Raw genomic sequence first — 16,859 nt, 5'->3', positions numbered from 1 at the left:
GCAGAAGGGCCATTGAAATTGTCTTGCTGCACTCACTGACTGCTGGATTTGTCCCAGGGCTGTCAGTGATAAAAAGTTATCCCATGAATAATTGGTGCTTAAAGGGACTTCTTATTTCTGAGTGGCCATACACTGGGAGGGGCTGGGGCCAGAGGAATGATAGCACGATGCTGGTGAGGGGGTCAGAAGACACCATGAAGGTTGTGCCCCTCCACTGTACCACCCTGGAGTGAGGCATCCCAAGTGAGATGGGTCTGAACCTTCTGGGTTTGTACTGGAAGGCTCAGTTGTGGCTCCCAACATCTCAGAAGAGCTTCAGGTCCTTCTGGGGCCAGCACCTCGCGTGCAGATGGTGATCCAGGGCAGGAGGAGGAACAGCTTTTTTCCACGTGCCTGTGCTCTCTGCATCTTTTATTAGTGTTATTCAGAGAAGAGCAATAAAGCTGATGAAAGGGCTGGCAGCAGTGATTTACGGGAGGGATGCCTCAAACGCCTGGAGAAAGGAGGACAGGGAGGAGACCAGGACACAGCTCCATCACCGTGGAGGGATGCAGGAAAGACAAAACCACAGCTAAATAGCAGGGGAGCAAACAGAGCTAAGAGATTTACAGCAGCATACTCCTCCAGCTGGTGGTTAAGAAGACATCCCTTTAAATCACCTGGCTTTTGTCACACTGCCCGCCCGGGGAGAATTTTGCAGAGGCAAGTTCGTTTAATCCAATTAAAGCCCAAAGCTGTGGCTGGGAATGTGTTCTCCTCCCCCTGCACACCCCAGCTGCCCACTCACCATCAGTCAGTGTCTGGAAGCACATCTTCCCACTGTACTTCCCATAGCCAGCCACCGTCCTCGCTCTCACTTGCACCACGTACACCATGCCGGGGCGCAGCCCCTCCAGCCGGGCCGTGTTGGTCTGACTGCGGGCCATGGAGGAATTGTACTCGTTGTGGTCCTGCAGATACACATTTCAGGAAGGTTGCAGCAATGCTGTAGCCTACCCTGTGCCCACCATCCATCATCGTGGGGTTCCCCCAAGCTTACCGCTGCCGGTCTGGAGCCCACAGCGCCGCTGACGTCAGGCGTGCAGATGCGGCTCAGCTTCTCGTAATAGCGCAGTTCGTAGTCTAGGATGATGCCATTGGGCTGCTCCGGCTGTGGCCAGGACAGCGTGATGCTCCTCATGGTGGCACTCACCTGGTGCATGATGGGGACAGTGGAGGGTGCTGCCGAGGAAGCGAGAGGGAGGAATGAACGCCGAGGGCAGTTCCAGGGAGGGCAGAACCTCATGCCACGCCAGCAGCTGTTCGCTCCGTGAGATGAGGCCCCGCCGTGGCAGTGGGGAGACAGCACTGCAATGGCTGATGCAGAGCCCGAGTGACGAGTTGGCAGGGGACTTCTGCTACTTAAAGCAATTACTCTTTTTAATTAGGGATCTGGAAATCCTCAGTGCTCTTTCTCCCTGAGCTCACTCTGTAGTCTGGGCACTCGACAACATCTCCCGCAGCACAGCAAGGGGAGGCTGCCTGGGGACAAGCAGAGCTCCGAGGAGAAATATTTCCAAAACCCAAGCAGCACAGCATCAAACCACCCCAGGAATTTTGCCTTCCAAGTTCCATATGAGATTTGGAACAATCCTGCCCCTATTCCTACTGAAAGCCTCTAAAAAGGCACCCAAGTCACTATGCAGCTGCAGTTGTGCCAGGGAGACCCAGACAGGGCCAGCATCGTGTCCCAGCTTCTCTGCCCTCCTCATCACCATCATTCTCCCCATGCCTGGGACAAAGGTGGGAAGAAAGCACTGGGCAGGGAAATCATCTTGTCCTGCTCGGCACATAAGACCAAACTGCACACCCGCCTTGTGCCGCAGGAGATGTCAATAGTCCAGCACTGTCTTTGTGTACTCAGCATGTTTAATCTTTTCTCTTTTTCTTTTTTTTTTTTTTTTAATCTCTCCATATCTGCTTCAAGACACTCACTATTTCTGAAATTAAACACTTAGCTTGATTGCTGTGCTGTTAACTGCTGCATTCGCAGCCCCCCGTGCTCCTGCCTGCCTAGTGGGGATGATGCTGTGCGGGAAGCCCTGATAGGGAAAAACCCACTGCAGAGCCAGAACGAGTAAAGACAGCAGCAGGGAAGCACAGGTGGAGCAATGGGAGAGGTGTTTGTGGAAGCATGGGTACATACAGGGATGAAGTAACAAGGGCAGCAAAAACACAGCCCCAAAACCCTCCTCAGAACAAACACTCTTGGTGTCAGCAGCGGGTTTGACTAGGCTGGGTTTTTCCTTAGCACGTGGCTAAGGAAACAAAAATGACAGCCAGGTGCAAACATAACGCGAGAGCCTGACAGCACTGGTATTCCCAGAAGCTGGGGTACTAAAATATTTACGCCAGGTTTCTGTCTCCTGCATTCCTGAGGGAGCAGGTTAACAAAGGTTGCCTGTTATGCACTCAGCACAGCACAGCAATTACCATCCCCTGTCTATTCCCCATGCAAACAGATTCCCAACCCCTCTGCCTGCCACACTCCTCACGCAGCCAGTCCTCTGCCACGAGGAGAGGCGAGGCTACTTCATCCCCCATAAATCTAGCGGGGATGAAAGCCAGGTATCAATCCCAGGATCCCACACGCCACCCTGGGACTCACCAGCTTGGTTGGTGGTGATGTTCACAGAGACATGCTGGGGTGGGAAGGGGCTCTTGTTGGAAACCCCGTTGACCGCCTGGATCTCAAAGGTGTAGGGCGTGTGTGCCCAGAGGCTGCTGATGAAGACACGGGTCTCTGTCAGCCCCAGCTGTCGGGGCACAAAGTCCACGTTGTCGTCACAGCGGGAGCAGGCACGCCGGTCCGCCCGGCACTTCTTGCAGACGATGTTGTAAGTGACATCATCCCGGCCTCCCGTCTCCCGCGGTGGGTTCCACTCCAGGATGATGGAGGTCTCGTTGACAATGGAGATGACGTTGCGTGGACCGGAGGGGACGCCTACAGGGAAGGAGAAGGGTTGAATCGGATCCTTGTGCCAAATGCTGTGTGCTGTAGGGCAGGGCAGGAGCCCAGGAGCACTTCAGCCCTAAAGAAGACACCCCAAGCTCCATCTGCCACCTACCCACCACCTCCTGACTCAGGAGGGACGTCACCTCCACATCTTTGGACACGGTGCAGACTTTCCCATCCTCATCTCCACCAATCACCAAACCTAACCCCAACCTCATCTCAGTCTCCACCTTTCTCCAACCAACCACGCCTCCAGCAGAAGGAAGGGGCTTGGGGTTCAGACTGGGGCTCCCCAAACTTTTCATTCTCCATGTACTTGTTTCTTCCCTAAAAGAACCCACACAGCATGCTGTGAATTTGGATCCATTTCAACCATCAGACAATGCTAAGATGGCTCAAGGATTTATAGGGTACCCCCAGAAGCTTATCTCAAGCAGATTACCACGAGAAACACTGCCTAGCAAGAAGACAAAACCAGAGGAATGATGGACCAAAGTAAGTCCTAAATGGAAAGTGGTCAAGTATTTCAGGTCGAGAATGCAGGAATTTAGCCACGGCATTGGGTGGGATGTCAGACAAGAGTCCATTGACCAAAGCCATGAGAAATTCCAAGCCAGGAGCTGGCATGGCTGCTCCAGAGCATGGGTACCCAACCTTTTTGCTTGCTTGGGTCACATTTAGTGAACAGAAATCATCTTGAGCTGCAAAAACATGAATCACTCTGAAAGTAATGCCTCCTATTTATTTCCATGGAAATGACTACAGATACAAAGAGCACAATAACACTACTGATAGAGCAAATTATCAGCTACAAAACGCTATTTTTCAACATAGTCACCACCATTAGTTAGGCGTTTTTGCTAGTGATGAACAAGAGCCTGCATGCTGCGCTCCAAGAAGATGATACACTGGGAAACGACAGCCCCCAGAAGCCTCCAGTACTTCCCACATCAATCCCAATTCTGGGTTAAAGAGGTAGAACAGCACAGTGATGGGGGAGAACATCTCTCTTCTGTTTCCCATTTGGTTGATTTATTACCTCTAACTCCTTTTTAATACTACTATCTTACATTCTTTTACCATCTGTAGTAAATTTATTATCCCTCCTTATCTTAATTGGGTCGTTTCTGTTTTTCTTCTTCCCAAAAAGGGGACAGGCGGGTAAACGGGGCCAGCGAGGCCTTCTCCCCCTTCTTACCACCCTGTCATGCTTGAAACCATGACACTAGTGGCATATATGACCTTCTCTTTGTGAAACTAACACACCAGCTTGATTCAATGGCAGTAGCTGCAGTTCTTAATGAGCTCTCCAAGTGTTCAGAGATTTTGGATGAAATTTTACTCTTTCTGTACTTCATCCTTGACAATAATTGTTCACACGTGCGTACTGCCAAAAAGCAATGATATGAATAAGGCACGATTGTGAAGCAAAGGGTATTCTTCTCTGCTAAGATAGGAATTACAAAAGTCCAATAAGGAGACACCATCAGACTTCTGAGTTGAATATTTGGCTGCAGATCTATATAGTCCATTTGAAAATGTGCAGGTCATGTATTTATATCAACTGAAAATGGTCTCACAAATGTAAACTGATTATTTATTTTTGGCAATCTTGAAATCCCAAGCTGTGAGATGTAGTCAACGTGCCCAAGGGATGGGATGCCGTGCAGAAGGACCTAGGCAGGTTGAGCAGTGGCCCAGGAGAACCTCATGAGGTTCAAACAAATCCAAGTGCAAGGTCTGCACCTGGGTCATGGCAGCACCCACTATCAATACAAACTTGGGGATAAAAGGATAGAGCACAGCCCTGCCAAAAAGGACTTCAAGGCACTGGTGGATGGCAGCTGGACACGAGCTAGAAAGGGGACAGACTCTCTATCAGGGTCTGCTATGATAGGACAAGGGAAAACAGTTTCAAACTTAAAAAACATAGATTTAGGTTGGATTTAAGGAAAAAGCCTTTTTACAGTGAGGCACAGGAACAGGTTGTCCAGATATGCAGTGGAAGCCCCATCTATGGAGACTTTCAAGACCAGGCTGAACCAGGCTCTGAGCAACCTCGAGCTGTGGATGTCCCTGTTCATTGCAGGAGCCTTTAAAGATCCCTTCCAACTCTACAGATTCTACAGTTCTCTTTTCAAATCCCCGTTATCAAAACAGAAGGCACAGCCGCATATTCTTCACTGTTCAGAGCCCTGAGTTTAGCTAATGTACCAACATGCATACAGTCATTTGACTTGAGTCAGCACTGCACACACTGCCCTCCTCATGCCCTGCTTTCAGTTGACACAGCATTAACAGCACACTGACAGTTTGACCATTGCTGAGCAATGGGCACGTGCCTGGGGCTGCTCTGCAGGGAAGAGCCCAGAAGATGGGAATTAAATACAGCACCAATTCCATATGCAGGCAAAACAGGGCTGGGATGGATAGGGAGCCAGCCACACCATGGAGAGACAGCAAATGCACAGCTGTGTCATTAGGATGAGCCCTTCTCCAAAAACCCAAGTGCTGTCCGCAATTAATTCCTTATGCCAGTGGGCCTTGCATGTGAGCACTACACTTCCAAGGAAGAAGAAAGGACTTCTCTACATTAGGAAGAATTCAGAGCTGAGCAATAAAAACAATGAAGGAGCTGATCCTGGAGGAAAGATTGCTGAAGGACCGATGTCCCAGGGAGTCTCCTGCATCAGGGAGTGCAGTGACGCAAAGCAATCACTCCCTGGGATGAAGGCAATGAGCTGCAAGCACTCAGGATAATGGAAATTTGCCCTGCTCCAGCCACTGGCCCCAGGCAGCTCAGGGGACCCCAGAGCCCTGCTGGGGTGTCCTTGCCCACTTCTCCCTCACCGACATCGAGGCAGGCACTTCAGGAGCCTTGATCTGTTGCCACGGATACAGCAGATGTATTGTGTTAAAACAGCAAGAAAAAATGAGGCTTTATAAGTAAAATTGAATCCAACAGAAGATTCCTATCCAGTTAGTTCCTCTTCCCTCCAGCAGAGTAAGCGTGCTTGTTGTGGAGGATCAGTAGTGCAGCATCCTCATCCACAGGGCTGTGCTGAATTTGAGGTGCTGCTGCACAGCATCACTTGGGACAGAGCCACCATCTACAACGGGGCCGTGCTCCCCTCCTCACCATGAGGAAGGCTGCTGGAAATGTAGTGGGAGATGTACCTGAAACCAGCTCTGATAAGAGGATTAGAGGGGAAAGCAGCAAGAAAAGGAGAAGTGAGTTCTGCACGTCCTTAAGCACAGCTTTCCCCTGATTATCGGAAGGGACAGGCAATGCCCTCATACTCTGACCCTTAATAAATAAATGAAAAAGAGAGAAAAAGCCTTTTTACACCAGCCAAGAATGCTCACCCAGTCCTGCAGTGCCAATGCAGGCAGCAGGCTCCAGCTCTCAAGTTTTGAACTCTAAAGGATCTTGGAAAAAGAAAAGATACACTGGAGGAGTTTCTGGCTGGAGCTGCCCAGATCGAGGTCATGGCACTGCTTTACCATGAGGACTTCCCTATAGTGCTCAGCTAATACACTAAATGAATATGGAGCAGGGTTTGTTCCCATGACACAGAATAACTTTGACAGAGAACAGCTGGCACCTCAAATTAGCCCGTTTGAAAATTAAGCTTCAACAAGAAGAAATAAAAATGAGCAAATGGATTATTTTTTTAATACTGTAATCCTTTTGCATAGCAACCCTGTAAATCAACAGCATAATGAGGTACAATGCAGACACCGGTTCAGATGCAGTTCTGCCTGCCAACTGCTGCTCCTCCAGCCCAAGCCGCAACACACACAGTTCCAGCTCAGCACAGAGGCACTGACACACACTGAGTCTGAAGCACAGCACCAAGCACCACTGGGTGCACACGGAGAATAATGTGCAGTCAACGTGGGAAGCATCCCAACACCTTCAAAAAAAGGGAGTTTCCAAATGGTATGTTCTTTACAGAGAGAGTGGTGAGGTGCTGGAACAGCTGCCCAGAGAGGCTGTGGATGCCCCGTCCATCCCTGGAGGTGTTCAAGGCCAGATTGGATGGGGTCCTGAGCAGCCTGCTCTAGCATTAAATGGGGAGGTTGGTGGCCTGCATGTGGCAGGGGGGTTGGAGATTCAAGACCCTCGAGGTCCTTTCCAACCCTGGCCATTCTGTGATTCTGCGCAAAGCCCATCTCCAGCAGATCTTCTATCAGATACGGCACAGGAAGTCCCAACCACACACTTTAAAGACTGTAATAAGGGGGACGCAGATGAGAACTCCTCAGCTTCTGAACCACCTCCACAGGCACCCAGCTGGCCAGGCAGCCACAAGGTGAGGGGACAGCACTATCACCATCAAGCTCCATGCTTTGAGTCTCCCATGGCACAAGGGATACATGCCCACAGCAGAGGAGGAGATGGTTGGCACCCCCAGCAGCTCGTGGTTCTGCAAACCACATGGAGAGAGAGCATCTCTGCTGAGCCTGTTCCATAAGGACCTCATGTTAATGCCTCTAACTCGGTGCACTCATTATTCCATGGTGATTTTTTGGGGCAGTTTGGAGGCACCGAGGCCAGCACTCACACTCCCACCAGTCTGCAAAGAGTTGCATTCTTTTCTTCCTTCCTTACTCCCTCCTCACCAAAACTGAGGCTCGAGGCCCATGCTGCCGCCTCACACAGCCCACAGACAGCAGCATGGCCACACAGAACCCCTCTCCCTATTCCAAATTACACAGCAGGAGCAGGTCTGAGCTCCCCTGATACTCACTGGTGCAGGCAGCTGTCGGTGGGTCCAGGTCAGCCCGAAAGTAGCCATTGCGACAGGCGCAGAGCGGTGAGGCCTCAGCACTGGAGCGGCTGTTGGGGGGACACGGGGCACACAGCCCTGCACCCTGACTGGCTTTGAATGTCCCAGCTGGGCAGGCTGCAGAGAGAAGAGAGAGATGTTGGTTGTGCTGGATGTGTCAGGGTACCCCCAGCCTTCTCCCATCACCTTTATAGCTGATGGGAGGAGGCTTTGTTAATCGGCCATCTCATCGCTTTGAAGACAGAGTAGCAAAATGGGATCCCCTGTCCCACCCCATCAGCAGGGTGGCTTTCAGGGTGTTGGTGAATGGGTGCACCTCTATCCTTAACAACCACAAAAAGTACACACATGAATCAGAGTCGTTTAGGCTGGAAAAGATCCCCCTAAGATCCCCAAGTCCAACCCAGCCCACCCCACCATGCCCACATCCCTCAGTGCCACATCTCCACAGCTCCGAACACCTCCAGGGATGGTGACCCCACCACCTCCCTGTGCAGCTGTGCAGTGCCTCACTGCTCACTCTGAGAAGAGATTTTTCCTAATATCCAACCTGAGCCTGCCCTGGCACAATTTGAAAACCCAATGAAACCCAGTGCTGTCGCAGGGAACATCCGTACTTTGGTTCCCAGAGGTAACAGCTCAGCACCAAGCCTGGGTAACCCCCACCCAGCCCACATGTTGGTGGCACCAGGCTGCTGTCACTCGCAAAGCACAACAGAGCCACACTAAGTGTCTCATAAACACGACGATGATTGAGATAATGGAAAGTGCCTCTTAGCCCCTGCCTGCAGCATCAGGATATGAGGCATCTCCTAGCAGCTACAGAGAGGAAATTAATAGGAGCAAGCAGGAGTAACCACTTTGATGCAATTTCCTTGGTAGATAGTGGACCATCTAATCTTTATTGGAGCCCTTTAACCTGTCATTCAAAACTCATGAAGGCCTCTTGCTCGCGCGGTCTCACCAGATATTAAAAGATGATTAAAAAAAAAAAAAAAAAAAGAATAAATGAAAGCAATATTTTACAATTTGATTATTCCGGGGACCTTCACCCCTCCTCCACCCCCCACCCAAGGCACATCAGTGGTGCTTGATGAGAGGACAAAGCACCCCAGAGGGACACACTGCTGTCCCATACCACCCTTCCTTCTCCCCATCAGAGGAGGTCACCCTGTCCCCAGCATCCCATGCATGGCCTCCTATGGAAGCACGTACCCCTTGCTCATTACACATGGGGCCACCAAGGGAAACAGGGCATGAAGGTGACCTTCAGGATGCTGAAGGTGACCCCCAGAATGCCAACACAGAGGGCTGGCACATCTCTCTCCCCACGCTGCCTCTGTACACAGCAGTACTCAGACATGCATCCTTTGCCTCGGGACAGCAGAAGTGTGCTGGGAAAGATCAGAGACTGTCCTCCTGAACTCAGAGTGAGGGAGGTGGATGGGAGGACGGCTTTCATACAAGCATGCCCCTGTTATAAGCATGCTGGTGGGTCGGTGTAAGGGCTTTGTTTTTAATTACAAGGTAGCCAAGTGTCACTTGTCACAACATGGGAACAAAGTCCGCTCTGCAAGCAGGCATCCTCAGGTTTCTTTTATCACTGCACTTCTCTGCAAATTCCTGTAATCTGCAAACACGTGCCCCATAATTATCACTATTACCAATTAGCACTGCTCTCCTGTAATTACAGCAGGATTGCTTGAACCCCCTTAGCTGAGCCTGCTGCCTGCCCCAGCCTCCCAAGGCTGAGTATGCTCCTTCTGGGGCTGGCCCAGCTACTTGTGCAGATGCTGTATTTTGACCTTTCCAGGGCTCTGAAGCCATCCCCGGGGCACGGCTTCCCCTCTTTGCAATGCATGCTTATTGCCCACAGAGGCTGCAGGAAGAGTAGTTGGGGTGATTTTCCACCTTTCTGAAAACTCTGGAAGAAAGAAAGGTGAAAGATGCTATAAAAGCATTCTTGTGCTTGTTGTCATTCTGGTCCTCAGCCATGGAAGGAACCCATGCAAGGACTCAATTTGCCTTAAACCATCCCAATTCACACTGATTCCCAAGCACACACTCCAGGATGGGAGCTGAGTGCTTTGCATTGATGCAGGTAGCCAAAGCCAGTCCCAAAGGGAAAAACTCCAATGGGAAAAAGATGTGGTAGAAACAAGATGCAGATTGGGATGCAGAAACCTGCTCCACACCCAAAAGAAATGCCAATATTTAACGTTGCAACCAAGCCCTGGCGAACTTCTCAGCTTTTTCTCCCTCCTAATTCCCTGCTCTGGCTGAGCCAGCACACCCAGCAAAGCCTTTAGGAGGAGTTTCAGGAGCCAGGAGCACCCTGCGGTGGTGGCATGACCCTGGTGATGCCGGAGCCCCAAGCAGTCCCATATGCAGGTAGGAAACGTTTCCCTCCTGCCGGGAGCTCATTAAGAGCCTCCTGCCTCCTCCATCCAGCTCACACCACGCAGTAGCCCTTAATCTAGACAACATCAAGTGCTTATTAATTACAAGTGGAGTGGTTCCTCGTTAGTGCTGATGCTGTGATGGATGAGGCACACCGGGATGAGGACAGCAGAAGGCTCAAGCCACGTGGCCACATTCACATCACCAGGACATACAGACCAGTTAGGACAGATTCAGCTCCTTCCATCCACCCCACAGGCACAGAGGTCCCGACCCCGCAGCAGGCAGCCTCCCTAACAGCAAGGCTGCCAAAGCAACCCTGAATAGTGCTTTCCTGTGGCACTTTGGCTCCACTGCCAGATAGAAACGGGAAATGAAGGAACGGGGAAAAAGCAAAAGCACCAAACTGGCTGGAAAACTGCTCATTAGTACTGCTGGGCTGAGCTGCTGAGAGCACGTTGTTATCCTCCTCCTGGTGCCAGAGGGACCAACAGCATCACCCCATTGCGCATCCTCCGAGAAGCCAGAAGAAAACCATTTTATAAAAGGTTAAAAAGTCACAGAAAGGCTTCCAAGCTCCTGGGAATGAGTCACCAATTGGGCCAGGTGCTGGCTGCTGGCAAACGTCAGCAGGGAACAATGCAGGGCCGGACACGGGCTGGACCCCACTCTTCCTCACTGCCCGGCCATTGTCCTGAGAACAATCCCAGCTCCCGCAGGGCCACGCTGCTGCTCAGCCTACGTGTGACACCGTGTGACAAAGCCAGCTTGGGAGGCAGGGCTATTCCCCGTTTGTAAATAGGCTCTTGAAAAGATTCTTGGGAGGAAAAAAAAAAAAAAAGAAAAGAAAAAAAAGAATAAAAAAAAAAATCAATGTGAGCTTTTTTCTGCCTCTTTTAAGTTGAAAATCGATATAACACTCCAAAGTCTTCATTGTGAAAATGGGGGGAATGTATAAGTTGTTGTGTTGGAGAAGAGGAAAAGCCCACCTGCATAGCACAGAGCAATCAGGCTGCCCTGAGCCACCATGGCTCAGCCCTGCCAGCTCTAAGGGGCATCCACACAGGACAGGGAACACCTGGTGAGCCTTTGGGCTAATAACACCTAATTAACACCTCCATCATGCTCACTGGGGAGGGGGTAGAAATTAACACGGTTTTCTTGGATGTTTCTTTATGAAATTAGCACAGCTGTGAATGGATGTCTTCATTAAGGCATAACTTTGGGAAAATTAGCTTTTTTTAAATTATTATTATTTCCCTCACCTCTCTCTCCCAACGCTTGAGGGACATCCCTTCCCAGCTGGCAGCACCTGTGCCTGTCCCACCCAGCAGTGGGCAGGGATCTGAAGGGAGCAAAGGGCTTTTGGGCAGAGCTCTGCCCTATGGCCACCCATCCATGGGACAAATACAGGTCCCCTCTGCCACTGCCACAATGCTGGGACACCAGCACGGCCAGGGGTGGGAGCAGTGGAGACAAAGCAGTGGGAGTAAAATTAAAGAAAAAAGAGAGATGCAACAGATCTGCACTCTCAGCTCTTTGCTCTGCTTTTAGAAATGCAAAATTTGGCACAAAGCTGCTTCCTTTTCAGCCCGTTTCCTTTACTCCCCCCAAACCAAGGCAGCACCGCCCTGTTCCCAACCAACAATGCTTCCCAGCCAGTCACCATCCTTAGGATCCAGGATGAAACACCAGCAAAGAAAGGTTTTGCTGATTCCCTTTTGGGAATAAACACGAATTGTACCTTGTATGCTCATGCCCACGCTCTCAGGCACCCCCCTGATCCCACATTCCCTCCCACCTCCTCGTGGTGCAGTGATGCATTGTGTCCTAAGCCATGCAGCAGGGCCAAGCGAGATGGATGGTTCAATATCCACCAAATGGTGCTGAGGCTAGCATGTTTGATGCATTATTCATTTGGGGTGCAGCAGCAGCCACTGTTCTGCATCAACCAAAGGCTGAGAGAAGCCAGGAGTGAGGTGCCCAGGGAAAGGCACTGCCTGGGCTCTGGGCACAGAGCAGCACCATCCAGCTAGAAAACCCACCTCAGTGGGACAGCCAGGCCCTCTGACCCCAAAACACAACGCTCCAAGATTGTGCTGTCTGCACTTGGGGTTGGCAGTAAGCAACCAGCATTAATGAATCCCTGGTGGCACCAAACTGCTCCACTCCGAAGCCCCACACAGCACTCCCATGCCAGGAGGGATGAGATCGGGGCGAGAGAACTCAACAATTCAACCTTTTTTTTTCCCCCTTCCCCCCTTTCCTCTCTGAGGAATTAAGCCCATTTTCTCAGCCTTAAAATACCGTAGATTTTTCTGCGACAATTCCCCTGGGCTCATTAAGCAGCTCATCTTGGCTGCTCAGGTTGACGAAAGCTTCAAGCAGATGTCAGCAGCCTCCTGGGAGCTGCACGCAGGAGATGTTCACCCAACACGAGGCACAATCCCAAACCTGGCCCAGCAACGAGCAGTCATGTTGAAGGACATAGATCTCCAGAGCAAAGGGAGGGCTCCCATCCCTAACCAGCACCACTCCACCACCCAAACCCAACAAGAGACCCATTGAATGATCACTCCAAGCTGTTGTTATGTGCCAGTTCCTGCCCACCGACAGTTGAGTAGGGCAGCAGTGTGCTCAGATCTTCCCTTGTGGTCTCTGATGGACATGGAGTCAAGGAGGAGCTTGCTGGCCAAAAGATGCACAGAAGCCACTGGGAATCACAGAACTGTATAATGCTTCAGGTTTGAAGGGATGTTAAAGATCATCCAGTTCCAATCCCCTGCTATGGGCAGGGTTGCCACCCAAGGTCAACTCAAGGTAAGATTATTACCAGAACGCAGCCAACTGGCAGCTCTTAGGGCTGGTTTTACTGGGCTTCTAGGGAGGGCTGGCTGATCTATGGGTTTGCTGTTCCTCACCAGCATACCACAGCGCGTTCAGACCTGCAGGTCTCACTCACCATCCCAGCTTCGGCCACTCCTCCTGCAGCAGTGACTGGGGACAGGAGTGTTACCAAGTCCTGCTGCAGACACAGCATCACATCAGTGCCTGGCAGCACTCACAGCACCATCAATAGGATGGCCACAGTCACAAGTGGTGGGACTGCTAAGCCACCTGCCCAAGCAGCATCCACAGAATGCAATGGTGTGCTTCAGGATGCTGCTGGCCAACCCACACCAGACATTTCTACACCCCTAGACCTGCTAGTATCCTAAGCTTCCACCCAAAGGAACCTTAGTTCCATGCATGCCCTCACACCAAGGCCATCAGCTCTTGGAATGCAGAGGTTTCTCCTTCAGTTCCTGTTCTTCACAAGCCTCACAGTGGGTACTGCACACCCAGCTGGGTGCTGCACAGATGCTCTGGGATGTGGACATCCCTCATCCCCTGCTGCAATACCCTGGCTCTCTTCTAGGAGCCCAGGATGCAAAAGCATTGCACAAGTGTGCAGACTCATGGTTGTTTCCCAGTTTTCAGAATCCTTCACGTGACAAGAAAGCACTTTTTTAAATCTTCATTTACCCATAAGCACACCCGTACAAAAAGGCCATGGTGGCCATCCTAAAAGCATCCCAGCCAAGCCTGCCAAACACTCTGCCACCAGCATTCCGGAGTCAGGCTCCAAGCCCTTCCCTTACCAAACCAGCCCTATGACCCTGTGGCTTTTAAATCCTCTCTGAAATTGCCTTTAAACTCCTACTTCCCAACCCCTCCTGCTCTCAACTCTTCCAGAAGCCATTCAGAAAGCACTACTGAAATGGAATCGGCTTCTCACACAAAAACCCTCTGCTCCCCTGCTTCCAAGCAAGGCATAGAACCACATTTTAAGAGAAATGGCAAGGGCAGCGTGTAATGCTAATAGAAAAAATCCTCCGACATTATTTGGGAAATATTCACCAGAACTGCAAAAGGAGATGACAAACAGCAAGCGCCGTTTCCATATTTATAACCTGGCAGCTGCACATCGGCAGCGTGGCTGGGAGAACCCAGAAAAACAGCAGAAAAAAGCCAATTACTACCCAGAAGCAGAGCAGCAGAGTAGCACTCAGGCTGGGGACAGCTGCCTGGCTCCTGCAGCTTTGCTCGGGAAATAACGAGGAGATGAAAGCGGCTCCGCCAGCGAGCATCGCCCTTTGAAGGCAGCAAATCACTGCAGCAGTGAGTCGGTGCCTGTGTCCTCATCGTGCTGCAAGCCACAGCAGAGACTTGCACTGAGTTCTGCTAGCACTGCTACTGGCTGGAGAGCACAGAGGCTGCAGGTTGAACTTGGCACACTGCAAGCATCCTGGGGCTGTGGGTTTCCGCTCTACTCCTACCATTTTTGCTGTGGGATACATAGCAGGCTTTGTTCCAAAGCTGCGCTCCCAGCAGAAAGATCACAGCCACGAGCCAAAGGCAATCAGGACAGATTCAGACTTTGGAAGGAGAAGAAAATTCACGCTTCCCTAAAAGGACACCGGTGACCGCAGATCAGGGGCACCAGAGTAAAACCCACATCACCTAGAAAGCAGCCCGACAGCCTTCAATGTGACACCCTGCACACCACCTCAGCCCCCTAAAATAAAACTGCTTTGTGACAAGACTTTCCGGAGCCATGCATCATTGACATCACCCATAGCAGTTAATTTGGGTATAAACAACAGATTAGAAAAGCTCAAGAAGCACAGAGCTCCCTGCAAAGCAACCCCAGACTTACCTTTGCAAGCCACGTTGTTTTCTGGCTCATAACCAGCCTTGCAGGTACAGCGACCTATGGGTACCATCCACTCCCCATCCCCGTTACAGTACAGCTTGATGGGCACGTCCACCTCCTCAGCATTGGGGATGCAGGTGCCCCGTGCTGTCACCAGAGAGGTGCTCTCTGCCCCCGTCATGGTCTCAGGGAAGATAGCAAAGTTCTGCACCACGCTTGGGCATTTCTTGAAGAAAACCCTGACGGAGAGCAGAGACATGCAAGCCCCGTAGTCCTGGAAAGCCAGGTAAAAGCCATTGCGGGTCAGGGGCCCAAAACTTCTCACTTCTGTGTTCACCTTCATCAACCTGCCACCAAAGTCCACCTGGGAAAAGCTCTCGTCAGCAGCAATGGTGTCCACTTTGAGGTAGGGTGCCTCCGTCCAGAAGGCCGACTTCTTGGTGGCAATGACAGAGTCTGTCTCGTAGTAATAGAGATTGAAGGTCTCCTTGCAGGAGCCAGGAACGTTGGGGAGGCTGCTGCAGTCCCGCACAGTGAAGCGCATCTCGGTGTAGATGCGATGGGCTCCACGCCGGTTGATGAAGGTGGTGAGGAGCCAGTTGTTCTGGTTTGGCTCGAAGACGTTGCACACCTGGTACGTACGGATGGTGTTCAGGTTTTCGTCGTAGCCACTCACTTCTTCCCACTGCACAAAGGAGAAAAGAGAGGTCATGAGAAGGAGATGGGGGCACTGGAGGTGGAGGTCACCCTGCATGTAGCAGGGCTGTCCTGAAAGGAGGGCACAAAACCAAGGAATGGTTAAGACTGGAAGGGGCCTCTGGAGGTCACCTGGTAGCATCTAATGAGAAGATGCAACAAGGGAAAGACAGACAGACTAGGCAGCTGAAGAAATGAAGGAAAACAATACAAGAGGCTGTGTCTATGTCAGGGACCAAGTCAGCGTGGGGGCAGATGAGCATATCTGACCTCAGGCTCCCAGCACAATGGGACTGCTTCCCCTGGCGAAAAACCAACATGCCCAAAGCACATCACAGCAAAGAGAGAGAATACAGATTCGTAGTTTGATTTAGAGAAGAGTATTAATATAATCTAGGCTACAATTTCAATTAAGGGACAGCAGCAAACTGTGAATAGTGTATGATGGCATTAGTGTCCTACAGACAGATTTACAACCTCATAATCCATTCATTTTCGCTAATCCATGTTTACAGTCTCCTCATAACAGCATTATTCACATGGCAATCTTTAAGCAGCATGCTGATATGCGGCATGATTTCTAGGGGTGAGGCAGCAGCAGCACTGATGGGTGAACCGAGCCAACCCTACAATGTTACAGGCTTTTCCCTTTTTAACTCTGCCAGCCCTCCCCACCTTCCCCAGGCATCACTCTGGTGCCAGCAGGATGGGCAGATCTAGCCCTGACAGGCAGAGGAGCAGGAGCACACAGAGTTTACTGCTGCCATCCAAGGGACACTTGATGTCCCAACTAAGGCTGTAGCATCTCTGAGCTCAGGGTGAGCAGGAGAACCAGGGAGAGAGGTCCCCACCTCCTCACTAGGGGTGAGCCTAAGGATACCCACTGTGTTAAACCAACACAAGGATGGAGAGTGAGGTATTTAATTACACACCTGTACTTCTATTGCTGTATGCATGCAGGTATTTCACTGCATGCAGAGCTCCTTCATCACTCAGGTTTGTCCAAATTTCACACTGGATGCTTGCAAAGCTGTAAAACCACTGCACTCCAGGACCACTGGCAGCACAGCTGGTGGTTTTGGGGAGCAAAGAAACCAGTCTGCCAAGCCAACAAATGCTGTACCTCAGGCTCCACAGTGCCTCTCCATCATTCCTACCACCCACCGCTCCCTCCCTGTCTGCACCCGTCTTTGTCTATCACTTTTTCTGTCAGGGGAATGTGAGTCAGGTTATTTTATGCTTCCATCCCTCAACGACTCGTATTATATAAAAAAGATGT

The 16,859-nt window shown here is 51.0% G+C and overlaps 1 protein-coding gene across 2 annotated transcripts in view; it reads right to left on the bottom strand.

Moving 5' to 3' along the window:
- The window catches only part of EPHB1 (EPH receptor B1), a 48,154-nt gene that overhangs the window by 14,061 nt on the left and 17,234 nt on the right, over positions 1-16,859 (bottom strand). For both annotated transcript variants that reach the window (XR_014885386.1, XM_085232551.1), the window contains exons 3-7: positions 14,888-15,569; positions 7,750-7,905; positions 2,648-2,983; positions 1,040-1,221; positions 788-950 (exon numbers count right to left, since the gene is read on the bottom strand). Coding sequence is in view for 1 of the 2 variants with exons in the window: in XM_085232551.1 (XP_085088677.1) it covers positions 788-950; positions 1,040-1,221; positions 2,648-2,983; positions 7,750-7,905; positions 14,888-15,569 (1,519 nt within the window). In the remaining variant the exon portion in view is untranslated. The remainder of the gene's footprint in view (positions 1-787; positions 951-1,039; positions 1,222-2,647; positions 2,984-7,749; positions 7,906-14,887; positions 15,570-16,859) is intronic.

The sequence above is a fragment of the Meleagris gallopavo genome, chromosome 11, assembly GCF_905368555.1.
Source record: "Meleagris gallopavo chromosome 11, MGAL_WU_HG_1.1, whole genome shotgun sequence".
Lineage (NCBI taxonomy): Eukaryota > Metazoa > Chordata > Aves > Galliformes > Phasianidae > Meleagris > Meleagris gallopavo.
The sequence above is the reverse complement of the archived record's forward strand: the minus strand, read 5'-3'. Positions and strand labels throughout refer to the sequence as shown.